This window comes from Triplophysa dalaica, chromosome 2 (assembly GCF_015846415.1).
Source record: "Triplophysa dalaica isolate WHDGS20190420 chromosome 2, ASM1584641v1, whole genome shotgun sequence".
NCBI classification, from domain to species: Eukaryota; Metazoa; Chordata; class Actinopteri; order Cypriniformes; family Nemacheilidae; genus Triplophysa; species Triplophysa dalaica.
In genome coordinates, this window is record NC_079543.1 from 14,830,137 (window position 1) to 14,849,764 (window position 19,628).

At 38.5% G+C, this 19,628-nt stretch overlaps 2 protein-coding genes across 3 annotated transcripts; one reads left to right on the top strand and one right to left on the bottom strand.

Annotated features, from left to right (window-relative positions):
- Positions 1-12,158: 12,158 nt before the first annotated feature.
- On the top strand, positions 12,159-16,263 carry LOC130438361 (uncharacterized). Of its 2 annotated transcripts, XM_056770250.1 has the most exons (8): positions 12,367-12,438; positions 12,555-12,646; positions 12,793-12,990; positions 13,101-13,187; positions 13,304-13,557; positions 13,654-13,782; positions 14,044-14,178; positions 14,305-16,263. In XM_056770250.1, exons 1-8 carry the CDS (start codon positions 12,392-12,394, stop codon positions 14,458-14,460), a joined length of 1,098 nt encoding a protein of 365 aa, XP_056626228.1. In that variant the 5' UTR covers positions 12,367-12,391; the 3' UTR covers positions 14,461-16,263. The 2 variants fall into 2 exon arrangements, with proteins under 2 accessions (XP_056626233.1, XP_056626228.1); XM_056770255.1 differs by lacking the exons at positions 12,555-12,646; positions 12,793-12,990 and adding an exon at positions 12,159-12,186 and having other exon boundaries at positions 12,365-12,438.
- Position 16,264: 1 nt separating this feature from the next.
- LOC130438352 (uncharacterized) lies at positions 16,265-19,306 on the bottom strand. The gene is made up of 7 exons (XM_056770238.1): positions 19,282-19,306; positions 18,510-19,186; positions 18,367-18,412; positions 18,198-18,289; positions 17,839-17,949; positions 17,476-17,749; positions 16,265-17,348 (listed from the first exon to the last, which is right to left on the bottom strand). The coding sequence occupies exons 1-7, from the start codon at positions 19,291-19,293 to the stop codon at positions 17,133-17,135; spliced, it is 1,428 nt and encodes a 475-aa protein (XP_056626216.1). The 5' UTR covers positions 19,294-19,306; the 3' UTR covers positions 16,265-17,132.
- Positions 19,307-19,628: the final 322 nt, after the last annotated feature.

Below are 19,628 nucleotides of genomic sequence, written 5' to 3' on the forward strand. Positions count from 1 at the left end.
CCTTTCGAGAGCGGTCACTTCGACATTGCGGAGAACCGCACAGGAAAATTGGTTTCAAACTTTCATTTTCAATTTTCATAAGTACTTCACAAATGCATAATTGTCCCTCAGTTTCATTTTCAATTACACATGTTTGGGAAGTTGCTTCAGAATTTCAGATTATGGAACAAACAAAAACATTACTTACATTTACATTTACATTTAGTCATTTAGCAGACGCTTTTATCCAAAGCGACTTACAAGTGGGGTAGGTAATGGAAGCAATTGGGACAGCACAAGTACAACAAAAGCATAAGTGCAATCAAAAAGACTGGTCTCATATAGCCTAACACAGTATACAGAATCATTCATTCATACATTTTTTTTTTTTTATAATGGGTAGAGAAGAAAAGAGTAGAGAAGAAAATAGAGTCAGAACAGATCAGTAAGATGTTGGCGGAAGAGATGTGTTTTCAGGTGTTTCTTAAAGATGGCTACAGAATCTGCAGATCTTGTAGAAGCGGGCAGATCATTCCACATAGGTGGAACAGATCCGGAGAAGGCGCGAGAGAGATTTTTTACCTTTATGGGATGGCACCACAAGACGGCGTTCGATTGCAGAGCGTAGGGATCTGGCGGGTACATATGTCTGTATTAGGGAGCGAAGATAAGGTGGTGCCGAACCAGTAGTGGTCTTGTAGGCCAGGAGCAGAGTCTTGAATTTGATGCGAGCAACTATAGGGAGCCAATGTAACTTAATGAGTAGAGGAGTGACGTGTGCTCTCTTCGGTTCATTAAAGATAACTCTTGCTGCAGCATTCTGGATCATCTGTAGAGGTTTGGTTGTGCAAGCTGGAAGTCCACCCAGTAGCGCATTGCAGTAGTCCAGTCTGGACAGGACTAGAGCCTGCACTAGGACTTGCGTAGCATGCTCTGATAGGAAGGGTTTAAGTTTCCTGATATTGTAGAGGATGAATCTACAGGACCGGGTGGTAATGGCAACTTGATCCGTGAAGTTGAGCTGATCATCGATCACCACTCCTAGGTTTCGTGCCTTTCTGGAAGGTGTGATGGTTGATGAGCCCAGTTGAATGGAAAGGTTGTGATAAATCTTTTTATTAGCCGGGATTACAAGCAGTTCTGTTTTTGAAAGGTTCAGCTGTAGGTGATGGGCGTTCATCCAGAGCGAGATGTCGGCTAGGCAGGCTGAGATGCGTGCAGAAACAGTCGGATCATCTGGGCGAAAAGACAGGTAGAGTTGTGTATCATCCGCATAGCAGTGATAGGAAAAGCCATGTTTCCTTATGACAGAGCCAAGGGATGTCATGTATACAGAGAATAGCAACGGACCAAGAACTGAGCCCTGAGGGACACCTGTGTCGAGATGTTGGGACTCAGACACCTCACCCCTCCAAGATACTCTAAATGACCTACCCGAGGGGTAAGACCTGAACCATTGTAGTACCATTCCGGAGACCCCCATAGCCTTGAGAGTGGACAGGAGGATGTGATGGTTAACAGTGTCAAAGGCGGCAGATAGATCCAGTAGGATGAGAACAGATGAGTTAGAGGAAGCTCTTTCCAGTCTCAGGGCTTCAGTAACAGAGAGCACCGCAGTTTCAGTGGAATAACCGCTCTTGAACCCAGACTGGTTGCTGTCCAGGAGGTTGTTCTGGGTGAGGAAGGATGAGAGCTGGTTACATACAACACGTTCTAGAGTTTTAGCAGCGAAGGGAAGTAGGGATACCGGTCTGTAGTTTTCTAACAGTGCAGGGTTAAGAGTAGGCTTCTTTAGTTGTGGAGTAATACGGGCCTCTTTGAAGAGTGTAGGAAATGTGCCCGTGGTGAGAGACGAGTTGATAATGTGAGTCAGAGAGGGGACAACCGATGGAGAGATGTCCTGGAAAGATGGGTGGGGATGGGATCTAGAGGGCAGGTAGTCGGGTGGTTAGAAGAAATTACCTTGGAAACTTCCTCTTCAGATAGGAGAGAGAACGAGGGGAACAAGCATGTGTCTGGTGTAGTGTATTTCGGGGAAAACTATGAGTTTGATCACAGTAAAAGACGTATAATTAATGATGATTAACTATACCTGTTTTATACACTTTATCGGATTCGGCAGACCTGATAATAGCGACAAACTAAATTCACTTGTCCAGCGAGTGATTCGCAGATCGTATATCAAATCTAAGAAATATTTCTTTCCTGGCCTTGAAAAACATAACACTCTTACTGTATGTAGTACAGTACCGCTCCAGAAATTATAACGAAATCAAGCAGTTTAAGTGACGTTAATATGTGATAAAGAAACACAGCAACAATTCGAGCGTGCAGACAAATGCAGGTTTATTGACCACACTAAAGGGAAAACAAACCGACTAACTAAGAAATAACAAACAAACATGAAACGTAAAAGCAGTAAAGAAATGGAAGAAATAGACAATGCAAAGATTGGCAGTATTACAAACAACTATTCACATCTGCATGAACCATCGAGGATAGTTAAAAGGGGTTACAGCTTAAACGCACCTATTTAGGAAATAGTTGATACTTGCATTGGTTTCCTTTTGAGTGTGCTTGCACAAGGTTTTGTGCCCGTGGAAAAGTGTTCTCAAAGTCCTGATGGTTTCAAAGCAAGCGGGTGAGTCCGTCTACTTCTTTCTTAGAGCCGGGATTGGATGACGAAGTTAGCCGAAGTAATTCTGCCGAAGGGAAAAACTGTCTCCGAAGAGAGAGACAGGTCTCAGGAGGTGTTCTTGAACTGGAACGCGCGAACACACGGAATAGCTGAGCATTAATAGCTCCGTTCACGGTAGTTTTAAAGCCTGGGGGGTTCCACGCTCCTCCACATCCAATGTGATGAGCTTATTTTGGAGCAAAGTCAAATTCCTTTGTTTCGCCAATTAGCTCATTTGCATTTAGGATTACTTAGGAGTTTGGTGCTGTAAAACTCTTAGAATTACATAAAATGAGTATGGTAGGAAACACCTTACTGTGCTATACATCATCTTTCAAGGAATGAAAAGAGAAACATTTAGATATAAAACATGCTAGGATTATAAGTACATTGACCTGAAGTTTGTACAAGAATGAAAATATAAACAGAATACAACTAAACACACATGCTTTTGAGGTTAAAGGCGAGGCCGAATAACATGGGGACAAACATACAATGTGGACATTGATGACCCTTTGTGGAAGCACTGTCTCTTCTGTTGCTTCAAAATGTTGCATGGTTGGGTTAGAGAGTTTCATTTCATCTTGGAATGCACACACAATCCCATCCTAGGGTATACCAAATGCTCTTTTTGCAGCATATCTCAGAAACTCTTGGATCCCATTTCAGTTCTTTCCACCTGCTGAGGACGTTGGTGCTGACTTCATTAGGAATGGAGAAACTCTGACTTATCCCACACCATTCGGACGAGACCCCCTCGATGGCCATGGCGACCTTCAGGTGCAGAGGGAAAAGTTGCTGTTGTCAACCTGTAGTTCCAATTAAATGTTTTACGCTTTTCTTTTAGGTCACAGTGACCTTTTCTGGGAGGGTTTGGAGACCTATGTGAACATTACACATAGACTGGAGCCATAGTATAATTTTTTAAGTTAAAAGTTGTATTATGTTCTTTGTTCTGTCTTTTGCCACACTTGAAATGATATTATCTCATGCTACACTACAAGGATATGTAGCGATTTTAGCTGCATGTTAAAATAAGGATGAGTTTAACTCACCAAAATAAGATTCTCCACCAGATCTATCAAGATCAAATACATGAAATGAGTTATTTAAAATGTCAATTTCAGTCAAGGAATTAGTTTAGCTCAAAGGAAACTACGTATAATAATCGTCATTACACATACATATTTTACAATTCTGATTAGCAGTATACTGATAAAAATCCTATATGTATTCGTCCAGCAAATGCATTGAAGATTTATACACTAACGTTATCTCATGACCATAAGTAACGTTATTTTACCGAACAGAATTAAGAGCAGAGGTAGCATAGATCGAAACACAGTTTAAGTGACTCGTTTGTGAGCGTGAACACAGAGAACCCATCACAAATGCCTTTAAGGTTTTTATTAAACTCTACTCTACATGGTGAACATAATGACAACAAACAAATACATGAAACACAACCGCGTTAGGAAGCGCAGAGAGAGAGGGAGAATGAGAGAGAGAGAGTGAGAGGGCATGGCCGCGAGGCATGTAAAACATGTCTGAAAAACAATAAAATCATCTTTAACAAAGAGGCACGCTCTTAACGCAGCTACTCTATATTTAGAGATGGATACTTGCAATCTTGGTGTTGGACCAATGTCCGTATCCGCGTGGATGGAAATCTTGAATGGTTTCAGAATGCGAAGTTCCATGGCCTCCCCAAGCTGGGGTGTCCGTGAGATTGTCCTCCTCGTCCTCTTTCTTTCCCCTTCCAATTCCTAATTCAGGGCTTACGAAGTGGATCGGTGATGGTGTTTTAAATGCATACCTGCCCTGCCCCCAGATGGTCTGCGGGCCAATGCCATGAAAGTGTTTTTGACAGAGAAAGTTCCTTTGTTTCACATGGCGCCTCATTTGCATGGCTCTGACAGTATGGTCAGTTTGCATTTAATATCTAAACTTGGTTATGGACATGGCGTGAGGTATGCAATGGTTTTATAACATAGCTCATCATATAGGGAATTCGGAGAGTTGTTGTTACGTATGAAACATGCAAGGCATTGAACTGTGAATCATTCCAATGTATGAATACATCAAATGAACCCTAAATCAAAACTTGTATATTCAACAGTTACAGAGTACTTAAAATGGCATGAGCGCCAACACACAACCTAGACATTTAGATACATTTACAGAAAAGGATAGTTTAAATCAAATAAAGTTCCTATTTGTCAGAGAAGCTCTCTGCTTTACTGAAATTCATTTCAGTCAGTTTTTAAGAGCAATAGGAGCATCTCTCACATGTAGCACCTCACCTTGTTAGTGTATAAAGCACTGTTTCCAAAATAGTACTGGTAGGCTACTTGAAATATAGACAGAAAGTCGGAATTGAGTATTTTCCTAACGTTATTAGGAAATCTTGTAGAATCAATAAAACATAAAAACTTGAACTGTTAATTTCTGTGATAACAAATAGTAGGACGCACTGTACACCCCTACCCCTGCTGACGCACAAAAATGGAAAATTAGAAAAACAAGTAATATTTTTTGATCTGAAATTCTGAAGCAACTACCCAAACATGTATGATTAAAAATGAAACTGAGGGACAATTATGCATTTGTGAAGTACAGATGAAAATTGAAAATAAAATTTGAAACCAATTTTCCTTATATTAATTTTGATGGTGCAAATTGAAAAAAGAACTGCAAAGCGTTACACGGATCAAAACGCATTGTATATTAGTTTTTCTATATATATTTTTTTTATATAAATGAAAAATATTTTTCACTCCTGACGCATATAATTTGTTTATTATTGTATTTTCATTGGTATTAAAAAAATAAATAAAAAAGTAACAAAACTAATAAAAAAAAGACAATTTTTCCCTATTAAAAGGGTAGTGTAGCCTATCCCTTGTTCAGTTCATTTCCCCAAACCATTAAAAAATTTAATTTGTTTAATATCTTTTGATGCTAAAAGCAATTTTCAATAAAGAGTTTTTTTTAAAAATGGTATGGTTGGTATAGTTCCGGTTGTGTCAAACTACTTTTTTTTTAACTGCCGTAAGTTTTTTTTATTTATTTTTTGTCGCATTTTCTCTCTCCCCGTCCTTGCCCATATCTTCTCTGCTTTGTCTCCTGTCTTGTCTCGTCTCATCTATTGAGAGACTCTCTCTGCACTGCTCTCGAAACTTGGAAATTATGGATCTGATCACCTGGTCCCTTAGCGCAACTGACAACATTTTCTCGACGAGAAACAAAGGTTCGGGTGAACCTGAATGCCCTGACAGAACGTTGGCAGCTGGCTACACAATGGACGCGTGGGAGAGATGGCGGATCGTGTGTCTGGCGGATCTTTCCGTGGAGGACATTGAAGATATCTACCTTTTCGGAACCATGATAACAGGTATTATGCTGATTGGATTATGCTTTGCCCTGGGTTATCGAAAAATTCTTAAAACGATTATTGACCCGCCAGCTTGGCAAGCGGGTCTGTGTTAAGCGCCGTAATGGCTGCAGGACCGGATGGCTGCTTGCCGGAGCTGGATTACTTACCCTGTTGCAAGTCTTGTCTATGTGTACTGTGTGCTTGTTTTTCTCCCCACCTTCCTCATGTTATGCTGTATTTCCTTCTTGATACATTTCGTTGCATTGTACTTGTACATGTGTAATGACAATAAATTGAATCCAATCCAATCCAATCCAATCTTGGTTAAGATACAACACTGACACTTCTTTACACATCCCTCTACATCTTCGTACATGCCCGATCAGAAACACCTTTGTTTCAACAACCCTATGGTACGTTCGATGCCCTGGTGCCCCAGGACATCATGTACACTACGCAGCGCTTGTTCTCTTAAGCATTTGGGTGCTTTCCTACAAAATAATGACATACACAAAAAGTTTCAGTCTGGCTTTAGAGCGCCTCATAGCACTGAAACTGCGCTCATTAGATTTACAAATGACCTTCTTATTGCATCAGATAAAGGTAACATCTCACTCTTAGTCCTGCTTGACCTTAGTGCTGCTTTCAATACTGTAGACCATAAAATACTATTAGATTGTTTACACAATTATACCGGTATTCAGGGACAGGCACTACAATGGTTCAGATCTTATTTAACATTCAGATATCAATATGTCCATTTAAATGGGAAATCTTCATATCTTACGCAAGTTTTCGGTTTTAGGACCCATGCTTTTCTCCATATACATGCTGCCCCTTGGCAACATTATTAGAAAACATGGAATAAGCTTCCACTGTTATGCCGATGATACTCTATGCTATGTATCTATGTATCTCATCAAGCTATGTATCTCATCAAGACCAGATTATTCCTTCAAACTATCCAATTTGGCAGAGTGCATCGAGGAAATAAAACATTGGATGACTAGTAATTTCCTTCTATTAAACTCTAGCAAAACGGAAATATTACTTATAGCACCAAAAACACGTAAACGGAATAGCTCAGAATACAGCCTGCTAATTAAAGGCTGCACTGTTAGTCCAACAAACACAGTTAAAGACCTAGGTGTTATATTAGACGGCAACCTGTCATTTAAAAATCACATCTCAAATATCACAAAAACAGTCTTCTTCCACCTTTGAAATGTTGCCAAATTACGAAATATTTTATGTGTTGCTGAAGCAGAAAAGCTTATTCATGCATTTGTGACCTCAAGACTAGACTATTGTAATGCTCTACTTAGTGGTTGTCCTGCATCATCAATAAACAAACTACAGTTAGTTCAGAATGCAGCTGCCAGAGTTCTTACCAGGTCAAGAAAATATGATCACATAACCCTAGTTTTATCATCGCTTCACTGGCTACCCATTAAGTATTGTATTGATTTTAAAATTCTTTTAATTACTTACAAAGCTTTTAATGGTTTAGCCCCTACTTTCTTAACTGAGCTTTTATCACATAACAACCCATCACGCTCTCTATGATCTCAAAACTCAGGACTTTTGATGACACCTATGATAACTAAATCCACTAAAGGGGGTCGAGCTTTCTCATATGTAGCACCTAAACTCTAGAATAGCTTTCTAATACTTTTCGAGGGTCAGACACACTCTCCCAATTTAAATCTAGATTAAAGACACATCTTTTCAGCCAAGCTTTCACTTAATGCTTTCCTGTAGCTCAGTGGTAAGAGCATTGCGTTAACAATGCAAGGTTGTGGGTTTGATCCCAGGGGATTGCAAATACCTATGTAAAAATGTATAGGATAAAAGCAATGTAAGTCGCTTTGGATAAAAGCGTCTGCCAAATGCCTAAATGTAAATGTAATGTAATGCATAGGTAATGAAAAGCTGCTACGCTAATTATTCTCCTTCTGCCTTCCCCTCGGGATGCCCATCCCGAGGTAGGAAGAAATTCCGCCAGGTCCAGATGATCGACATATGCCCATCCACACCTAGAGATTACGCCAGCTACAGCTGCAGACTGACTGACCATCCCAGCTCCATTTTAGGCAATTCCACCAACACCCAAGAGAAATACGAACATCGGACCATCCCAGCTCAGACCACTGCATCCCCAACCAAGAGCAAAGACAGACTACTTGTCACATTAATGCTGAAGTTACAATACTTGGTATTTAATGCTAAATTTACATCACATGTCAGCAGTTTGATGTTATAGCTGCATTCAGTGGCCCTGATTGGAGGTTGTTGGGTGGGTGTTTGTGGGGAGTGGGGGGGGGCTCGTTGGTTGTGGGGATTCATCTGCTGGGGCTGTGTGGGTCCGGTTTGGCCTTGTTTTGTGGTTGATGTCGGACAACAGAGGAATAAAGTTACAACATGCCATTACTATTTTCCCTGGTTGTTCCTCTGTTTGCTGGTGTCAATCGTGGAGTGGGACCGGGTTGAACCTGCACGGTACTATTAAGGTAAATTATAGATTTAAGATTATATGGAAGTAAAATAATGCCTTTAGTTTTGAAGCAAAAAAGCATGCCGAATAGCACTAACCGAAAAATAAATGTGTTGAATTAACAGTTCTTGCATTTTAAGGTTCCGCAATTCAACATGGTTGCATATTTAAGCTGTGCATTTTACAAACGAAAACATTTCACGCAAAGTTTCATTGTATAAAACACAATATTAAATATTCAGATTATTTAAAAATACGACTTAAACAATTTCATTGTTAAAATTTCAATACAAATTTAAATTTCGGTGCGTTTTATTTCGCTTACTCAAATTCAATGATTCAAATTCGAAAAGAAATTTGAAAAGAAATTCGACATTACACATCCGGGTATCACAGGAAGAGCAATCGAGCATTGATGGATAATCGAGGCCTGCTGCTTGTCCCCCTCACCAGCAGGTGGTGCTGTCACTAGAGCACTGACAGGTGCATGCGAATTTTGATCATTAGACCACAGGGGATTTGCCGAAATGGACCAAGAGGCAAGTACTGTAAACGTTTATGAGTATCTTAAGCTAATGAAGATACAAAAGTTCATTAACACGTGCACATGTTTTTTGTGTGATCATAAACACATGTAACGTTTTGTGTTCGTGATTATCTTAAGCTAATGAAGGCACAAAAGTTCATTAACACGTGCACATGTAACGTTTTGTGTTCATGGTTATCTTAAGCTAATGAATGTGTACATCAAATGGGATATAAATTCAATAGCATATCACACCTCACATAATGTCCGTGGAAAAGTGGCCCACAATTTACCAGACACTGCCAATATGGCCAGTACTGTACCGATGGCGGTAGTGTTTTACCAGTTAAACGATCGATCTGCCGCTATACGAAGACTGTTTATTCCTCTCTTTGTTTTAAAGAGAACTTGATGCGTATTTATGATAAACTTTACAACCGTTTTGACGATTGTGTGTATTCATGTAATGTGATGGTCATGGTATGGTATTATGTCGTGTTTGCTTAACAAGGATGACAGTGAAGTTCTGAGATCAGCAAGGCACCTTTTGTCACTTTTGAGCAATCAAAGACAAAGAGCTGATGGGCCTTCTACTAGCCAGGATAGTAACAGGTATAGTAGGTTTTATATCATGCACTGTGTGCCTGAAAGTCAACACATCCAATATTATGATGATATAAATACATCAATTTGTGTTTGATGACATTATAACAGGCAAAGATTCCAACCTCATGGACAATCATCTCTTCGCACAGAAATGACCAGGTCAGCACAAACTTATATTGCTTTTATAGTACACTACACAACTGTTAAAATGTTTATGATCACTTAACTATGTGTATTATGCGATCTTTGTATTATGTGATGTTGATCAAAAGGCATTTGCTTATATATATCCGATTATTTTGTAGTAGGGTGGGCGGAATGATCAAAAAACTATTTCATGCAATGAGTAATGTTATTCACGGTAAAAATATATATTTAACGGTAACCATCTCCCATTAAAATTCTATATTTTATACCTATTTTTCTTAGATTAATTCAATTTATTTATTCATTAAGTTCATTTGGATGCTCAAAGTTATAATGTAGACAAGTTATGAAAATGTACTCAATCTAATTAAGTTCTGATGATGAGATTTATTATTTATTTATATTTATCGAAGTATATATGCACAAATAATGAGAATATATGTATATGACTGGTGTTATAAACCAGTGTTCATGGGGGTCAGTACTGTAGGTCTTCATCGCTCTTCACTCTCAGTCGCAACACACTATAGGCGCTTGTGGCGCTTGTCTTCGCAACGCGGGTCTCTGACTCCACACGCATCTAACCCAAAACGGGGGTTTGTGGCATGTGACGTCATAAGCAGCGAGCATCATCTAGGATTTAAACACAAGATTCGCTGGGCTCGCCTAAAAAGTTTCGGTTATTAACAGCCTACGTCATTCCGCCCAGCCCTATTTTGTAGACAAAAATATACTTTGGAAAAACATCACATATTTCTTTAGAAATGGAAAGAGAAGCCAATACGAGCAAAGCAAAGATGGTAACTACTTCAAACTACTAATTCAGTCTAAAAACCATCTCGGAGTGAGACCTGAAGAAATTAGCTGATAAAATGCCAATTATTCACATTCAAGGAAAATGTTAGCTACTATGAAGACTCCAAAATATAACATCTTTGATCTGGTTAAGTTGTCTTTAATTACAAAATTGTTCTCTTCATAATATTATTGTTTTTTATTATTCTACAATCTAGAAAAAATATGAATAAGGAATGAACAAGTTGATGTAAAGTTTAGATTGGTAGTGTATTTATATTATTTTTTTATTATTGTAGAACTGTAAGTAACCATTTATAGTTGTTATAACTTCCTCAACAGGTCTTTTTCTGGATTGTTCTCAAATCGCAGAGGCAAACGACGCTTCACAGAAACATGTCCTGTGCCCAAGAAACAAAAACCATTTCAGGTCATGTTTCACCTACTGCCGACCCAATGTGAAAGATCACCCAGTGGTCCAGATCAACTGCTGCATGCACAGGCAGGATTAGGACGCAGAACTGCCACCCTGGATGAAAACATGACTCATCAGGAGGTACAGTACATTATATAATTTGCCATTATAGTCCTTGTCAGTATAAATAAAATGTATCAAGGATATTATTTTTGTTATCTTTGTAAATATTATGTTGCAATGGCAATAGGGTATCCTCCTTTGGGGGCAGCAACAGTAAGAAAAATTAATTAATCTAATTATATTCACTAGCTATGTGATACTCTTACTGAGCTGTATCCAAAACTTGGAGGAGTTACTGGAGGCTGGCTCCTTTATAAAGCAGCAGGTAATATTAACTACCTTGAATAACTTGCTCACAGATGCTTACATAGTCCACAGCACAGAATAATAACAATACAAAAATAAGTCTGTTCAAAAATGTCATACAGCATCTTTTGCATACATGACCTCTGTCCAGCAGTAACTATATTTATGTTAAATTAATCTTGAAACACAGAGGACAATTTACAGACACATGGCGTTATCTTTTATAAATTCAGTTATGCTGTATTGTGGACTATATGTAGACATCTCTTATTTAAAATAAGTTGTTCATGGCAATACTAAAATAAAATCTAATTGTAATTATAAATCCTTTTATTTTGTTGAAATTTGTTTTAAATAGTACATTTTTTCCAGATTATGCATGGTACAACTGTATGTGTATACCCACACATATACCTATACATTTATAACTATTTTACGGCTACAAATTTCAGGAGGGTGGGGAATTCGAAAACTCACAATAGTGGCACCTGCAGACTGTGGGTACACAGGCAGACTTGTGAAAGCTACCAAAGTAGGAGAGAACTCAGTCCTCTACATAGCTCCTCTTCAGGATGAGTTAGACACTACTCCCTTGCCTCCATCTTCTGAAAGTTTCCGCAACATGCCAGAGGCAGTGTGCAAGAAATGCAACATATTATACCCCCTACAAGTCCTAACTAATCATATTAAGTCTTGTCCTGATGTTGTTACGTTGGATGATGATGATGAAGAAAAACAGGATGAAGCCCAAGATGAGGAAAGGGAGTACAGTGACATCAATGAAGTCATGAAAAATGAACAGGTACCCTCACTTAGTGTACATTCATTTCTGGCTAGTCCTAAATGTATTGCTCCAGAGATGATCAATCAGAAAATACAGACTGCATAAAATGTTACTCGGTAAAGAACAAACCAAAAAGTGTTTCTCGATTTTTGCATCTAGAAATAAAAAAAATATTCTTCTGATTTGTGTATTACAGGCTGTCTGTCCTATATGTCAAGAAAGAATGCCCCATGACATCTTGGAGGTTCATGCCAGTGAATGTGGGGAAAGGTGTGCAAGCTGGATAATATTTGTTTTGTGAGAAACAAGAAACTCTGCTTAATAGTATCCTTTGTCCTCATATTATAAATTTTATTTTAAGTGTGTAATGTTTTCCGTTTTTGCAGAACAATTGATAATACAATGAATGATACTACCGAATTGACGTTCATGGGCAATGAAATGAACCACAGCACTCAAGTGACATATATGAATGATGGTAACTAAGTTGTCTCATTGAGTATGTTGTTAAAACTACTGTAGCAAATAAGTAGAGATGGAAAAACTAACCACATGTCAGTTGGTCTGAAACAAAGCTCCTTTGATCTTGCATGATTAAGGAAAACATTTTAATTTATTTACCAGACTGGAAGACCCATCCAGATGCAGTAAGGGCTGCATCTTTGTACACACAAGAAATTCTCAGTCTCCACGAGACAGGGAAACCTCTTTTAATGTCTATGGATTTAAGATTGTGTGCTCAAGAGCAGGAGAGGGAACTTATTAACTTCTACAAGCAACGAAATGTAGAGTGGGCATGTCCTGTTAAATGTAATCTTCAAGGTACAGTCTAGAGAAAATAAAAATGTATACACAAGAGAATGTTTACTGTAGTTCATATGGTGTAGTTATGATGTCAGAATAATTTTACTTTATATGTTCATTGTTTTCAGGGGACTCTGCAGTTGGTGAAGGAGTCACCAGACACTTTTTTTCAACAGTTCTTCAAAAACTGAAGTATGGTTTCAATTTAAATTTGGGTAAGCAGTTTTATAATTTATGCTGGACTACAAAATTGACTTTGACATAGAATTCAGTTTCTTTTTGTTATTTCATGATAAAATGATGTTGCTCATTTTATGTTTTATATTAACAGGAAACACAGGTGTAACATGCCTCTTTGAAGGAGAACCAGACCATTTGGTGCCTTCTTCAGCACAGCTTCTAATAGAAAGCGATCTTTTCTTGGTAGCAGGAAGAATGCTAGGCCACTCCTTTTTGCATGGTGGCACGTGTCTTGCAGGCCTCAGCAGAGCTTTTGTTCATGTTCTGTTTCACAGCTCATCTGATACAGCCACTTTGCAATTGGAGGACTGTCCAGATATTGATGTACGAGAGACCATCAGCTTTGTATGTATATTATTATAAACTTGGTCTTGTTTTGGATGATTTTTTGTTGTATTTGGAGTTTGTTTGGTATGTATTACTACAATTATTGTTGTTCAGCTCAGTGGAGAAGTTTCATTGACCGAGGACCAATACAGTAAAGTCTTAGAACTTTGTTTGGCTTGGGATCTTCCTGGTCCAACAGAAGAAAATAGAAGGTGGCTTTACGAGCGTCTGCTGTCACATGCGGTAAATACAATTTTTAGTTAGTGTTTGTGAATGCCTTTTTATCATGATCAATCAAATGTTTTAACAGATTTTACTTACAAATGAAACTTACAAATGAAAGAGCCTTAATTTTGTGATTGAGCAATGATAAGTTTAAATTGACATACATCTTTGTTCATATATTTCTGTCCTGCTTATAACGGCACTGTTACACAGCAATGAGTAGTTGTTTATTTAGTTGGTTACTGTTGGATTGGATTTTCTGTTTATTTTACTTTGTAGGTTCTTGGGAGAAGAACACGCCAAATGAAACAAATCAAGCAGGGACTGAAAGACACCTTTGTTTGGCCCCTACTTACTGACAGGAAGGATGTAGTGTTATTCCCCAAGGAATCTGAGGACCTATGCACCCCTGAGGTAAAACTGGCAATGAGGACTTAAAATTATCTTTGTCCTTTTTTAGCTATATTATGCTTTTCATTCTAAATTCTCTTGGCAAACACAAATATCTGATCACAGACTTAGTTCTTGTTACTGGTTTAGATGCTACTTTCATGTATTGACTGGCCTAACGAAAGCAATAATAGTGATGATGATGACGACGACGAGTACCCAGCTGCTACTAAGAAAAGGATTGCTGGATTTTTAAAGCAGTTCATCGAGTCAGGTACATGTTTCAAAGTTTTAAGACCACAGTAGTTTCAGTTTTTAAGAGTTTAGTTCTATGTGACCTACAGTAAGTGAATGTTCGGAGGGGTCAATACAGATAATACAGACTAATATTATATATATTGCCACAAAAAACGTTTTTTTTTTGTGATTCTTCTCATGTGAATGTATGCTTAATTTCATGGTTGTGCTAATCGAATGCACCTTGTATGCACAGAAGGTTGTAGATTTACATTTACATAAACATGAAACTTAAACTAAACAAAAGTGACTATTACTTACTTCCCTTATGTATTTTCAATGCACACCAATAAGGATATGAATTGATGTTCAATGAGAAGTTTTTGAATCGAAAATAACTCTTTAAGTGGTTTATAACTCTTTAAGTGGTCTCAACTTTATATTTCCTCGATGCCTCATGAAACCCAGCAGTTTCATCGAATAAAGGATTGCATAGTTGACTTAAAAATGTGGATGAGTAACAATTTTTTACTACTAAACTCGGACAAAACAGAAGTGTTACTTACTGGACCGAAAACTGCTATGCGTAACAACCAAGAATACTGCTTAACGATTGACGGTTGCTCCATAAAATCCTCGTCATCAGCTAAGAATCTTGGCGTTGTATTTGACAGTACTCTCTCATTTGAAAGCCATGTCGCAAACACCTGTAAAATTGCATTTTTCCATCTTAAGAATATATCTAAATTACGTCATATGCTGTCACTGTCAGATGCAGAGAAATTAATTCATGCATTCATGACATCAAGACTAGATTACTGTAATGCACTTCTAGGTGGTTGCCCTGCGGGCCTATTACAAAAACTGCAACTGGTTCAAAACGCGGCAGCTCGAGTTCTTACACGTACAAAAAAGTATGAGCATATAACCCCGGTTCTGTCAACCTTGCACTGGTTACCTATAAAGCATCGCATTAACTTTAAGATCTTGCTTATTACCTATAAAGCCCTACATGGTCTAGCGCCGCAGTATTTGAATGAACTTCTATTGTATTACAGACCACCACGTACATTACGCTCTAAGGGGTCCTGTCAGTTGGTAATACCTAGAATTTCAAAATCAAGTGCAGGTGGTAGATCCTTTTCTTATCTAGCGCCTAAACTTTGGAATATTCTTCCCTGCACGGTCCGGGAGGCAGACACACTCTGTCAGTTTAAATCTAGACTAAAGACTCATCTTTTTAATCTTGCATACACTACACCTCCATAATATTAATCCTCAGAGGATTTAGGCTGCATTATTTAGATCAACCGGAACCAGGAACACATCCAACAACAAATGATGTACTTGTTGCATCAAAGAGTGCAGAACAGTACTCTACTCTCAGCCAGTCTTGTCTCTTTGTTCCAAGGTTACCGCAGGATGCAGTTCATGCCCAGACCTGATGGCAGAGCTGAGAATGGGAAGCGGTGACCTGACAAGTGCTAAGAGGATAGAGCTGGATAAAGGACGCGACAACTTTGTTTTTTTTCTACAACATTTCAAATGCTATTAGATTGTTAATGATAATCTTTAATTTTTATATTTTTATTAAGCCTTGTTGTGCAAGCACTGATGAGCTTGTGCAGAGGCAGCAGCTTTTGCCAGAGGGGAACTGGAATCCCCTGGTTGGGCCTGGGTTCCCCTGAGGTTTTTTTTCTCGATGGGAGTTTTGGGTTCCTCACCACCGTTTGCATATTGTTTTGCACTATCTGCCTGGCCGGGGGGGCTGCTTTAGAATTCATACTTGTATTAAATGTGTCTCATGTACAGCTGCTTTGTAACAATGAAAATTGTAAAAAGCGCTATATAAATAAAGTTGAGTTGAGTTGAGTTGAGTTTATATTTACAAGTATGATATGAAACCGACCATAAAGCTTTTAATCACTTTTCATAACCAAGTTTTATCGACCTTTTTGCTGCCTTTGTCCTTTTTTTTATAATTGTTACTTAACTGTTTATTTTGCCTTTTCAGGATCCAGCAAAGATCTTAAAAACCTTTTGCGGTTCTGGGTCGGATGGGAGCGGATTGAAAAAAACATGGCTGTGGAAGTTGTAAAAAGCGATCTTCCACGATCCTCCACCTGCTTTTGTATTCTTCGACTACCAGGCCACTACACAGAGTTCCACTCCTTTTCAAAAGACTTGATTATGTGCATTGGTGTTTGCAAGTATGGTTTTGGGCTTGTGTAATTTTTAGATGCACAGTTTAACATAACGTCACTGAAAGACTGTAATCAATGCGGTTACTGCATTTATCTTCTCAGGTTTTTGTTTAAGTACTTTGTTGTAGTAAGTACTTATGTTTAATAACAGTGAAAATCCAGTTTACTAAGGATTGAAATGTTAAAATTATTGCAAATTAGGAGTCTAGCAAATACTTGTATGTTTACTAGCATAGAGCAAAAATAATTACTTAAATATATGGAAATAAAATAAAAAAGTAGGTTACAAAATACTTGTATGTTTTCTAAAATGTACAAAACCCATACAGTTACTTAGTACTTGAATGGTGAAATGTATCCAATTAAACGTTGAAGTTAAGCCATACTGTTTACTTCTTGAATAAAGTGTGCGCTATGTGTACATCACTTAAGAAAAACCAGAAACAAAACAACAGTTAGCTGCTTCCTTTTTCATATTATGAGCCATGAGGTATTGATGTTTCAATAATAATAGTAGAAGTTTGCATAAAAAAGGGATCAGAATTGTTCCAAAGCTGCTTGGCAAAACTCAAGTGCTGCTAAATATATGTCCCAGCCGAAAGTCTCTGAATGTCTTTTAGGGTCTACGATTTCTCTGAGTGCTTGCATTTGTTCATCCGTCAGGGGACATGCAGTTGTCGGCACAACAATATTAGAGTGTGCATCAACACTCAGTCGACTGTCCTCCCAATCAATGTGCGGTATGCTCAATCCCTATAGAGAAATAAATAGTAAAGCCTGTACCCTCATGACATTAATAGTATAAAATTTCTTCAATTTCATTCACTGTCCTGCTTTAAATCTTAATGTTGACATGTCTTAAATAATGAAACACATATACCTCTATATCAGGTTCAGGTACAGGATGCTGGATACTTCCCAACACCCACAACTGGTTAGGGGTCATGCTGCCCTCTGTTCGTATTGGGTGATTGTCCCAGGTGGTGCGGAAAAGGTTAAGACCATCTTGAAGTCGTGGGAGAAATACATAGTGGCAGCAGAACAGATGAGTAGGGTCAGAAACATCAAGGTGTCCAGCTTCTTCCAAAGCATGTAGAACATCATAGTACACATTGGTCACCGATGCCCAGATATCTCTCCACAACCTCTCTATACTGAAAAGTAAGGTTAAGACAATGGAGTCAGGGAAAATAAGTACATTTTAGACAAAAGATTAAAAATAAAGTAATAAAAAAATTCTAACCGTTGATTGTGGACGCTTTTTCCGGAAATAAAGCTGCCCCTGTCTGTCCCACGAATCATGAACATCAGGCGAGCAATGTCCACATTTTCGATGCCCTGGTCACTACGTACTCTTTAAGTGTGCAAGAACACAATTGGAAGGTTGTCTTTATATAAATTAATGCTTTAACCATGGACTTTGCATCATGCTTACATTACATTGGTGCTTAGACCCTGAATAAAAACACTGCTTTTGAAATAAGACTTCATGGTTTAAAGTAAACAAACTAGCCATACCATATGAACATATACTAAAAAATGTGCCTTGAAAGTTTAAACCAAGACTTGTCATCCAGTTGTAACCAATTTTAACAAGTGTACCTAAGAGGGAAGCCAAATGTTTCCACTGCTTCTTGAAAAAAGTCCAAGGCAGTAGCAGCTAGGTTGTTAGTTGCAGCTCCAAGGTACATTACCTACGCAAGAAACATTATGCTGGATTATAACGTTATACATTACAAATCTCAATTCAATTTGGTTAAGATAGCATTACCTTGCGTGAAAAGCCATCCACACCTCCAAAGATGACAATATTGTAGCTAAAACAAAGTGTTCACACAAAAAGTTTCAAATAGCACATATTTCTCAATGATTACAACATGAAATAGCATGAGTCAACAACCCTGACAAGCTTACCGGATCAGTTTATGGTTGGTGTCAATGTGCATTAATGACCTAGGACTGGACACAGAGTAGGTCCTTCGTACAACGCAGCCAAGTTGTGTCATTCGAGACATGACTCCCACTGTATCAACGCGATGCATTGCGGCTCTGACCCGTTCGAACTGCACTTGGTGTCCTCGAGATTTTAACGCTGCTCTCATCATTCTGTATCCACAATGGGGCATTTGTAGTTTTACATCTGTAACACAGGCATCTAACTCTGCATCTGTGAGCCTGCTATACCGTGCCCGAATTGACAGGTTATACTCAGCCATTCTTCTGAGTATGGTGCGTGTGCTTACTCCAAGCAAGCGAGCGATGGTTGGAATGGAACAGTTCATGTCTATGAGATGTGAAATGTAATTTGGCGATATTATGAAACGTGGCCTTCCCATTGACCCTGGCTCCTCCCGCAGAACAGTCACAGAGTGCGTCTCCCTGTCTGACAGGTGTTGTTGAATTACTCTGAGCAGTTCAGTGACGGCTTCTAAAACATCTCGTGGGACAGTTACTACATTTGAAACCGCACTTAAAAAGACAAATTCTTGCGAGCAAATGAACTCCAGGTAGTCCATGTCAATAGGCTCGCGTCCAACAGCATGCTCCAGGCGTGAGTGTAGTCTTTCCAATATAAAGTCCAAAAGCAAGCGCTGAAATTAAAATATAATATGTTAAATTAAATAACTCAGTCTAACTAATTAAATAAATGAAACATACTGGCCCACATAACATAATGTTTACTTACTTCCTGGCTCATTTTGGCAAATCGAGCTACTACGATAGCCTCTGCCCAGCTGTTGCTTCCTCTGGTCTAATGATCAAAATTCGCATGCACCTGTCAGTGCTCTAGTGACAGCACCACCTGCTGGTGAGGGGGACAAGCAGCAGGCCTCGATTATCCATCAATGCTCGATTGCTCTTCCTGTGATACCCGGATGTGTAATGTCGAATTTCTTTTCGAATTTCTTTTCGAATTTGAATCATTGAATTTGAGTAAGCGAAATAAAACGCACCGAAATTTAAATTTGTATTGAAATTTTAACAATGAAATTGTTTAAGTCGTATTTTTAAATAATCTGAATATTTAATATT

Excerpts from the sequence above, each read along its gene's own strand:
- LOC130438361 (XM_056770250.1), top strand. The coding sequence starts at position 12,392 with ATGCCCCATGACATCTTGGAGGTTCATGCCAGTGAATGTGGGGAAAG. Across the intron at positions 12,647-12,792 it reads AGTGACATATATGAATGATG|ACTGGAAGACCCATCCAGAT; the intron begins GTAACTAAGTTG and ends TTTATTTACCAG. Across the intron at positions 13,783-14,043 it reads AGCGTCTGCTGTCACATGCG|GTTCTTGGGAGAAGAACACG; the intron begins GTAAATACAATT and ends TTTACTTTGTAG.
- LOC130438352 (XM_056770238.1), bottom strand. Across the intron at positions 18,413-18,509 it reads ACCAACCATAAACTGATCCG|CTACAATATTGTCATCTTTG; the intron begins GTAAGCTTGTCA and ends ACTTTGTTTTAG. Across the intron at positions 17,950-18,197 it reads ACATTTGGCTTCCCTCTTAG|AGTACGTAGTGACCAGGGCA; the intron begins GTACACTTGTTA and ends GCACACTTAAAG.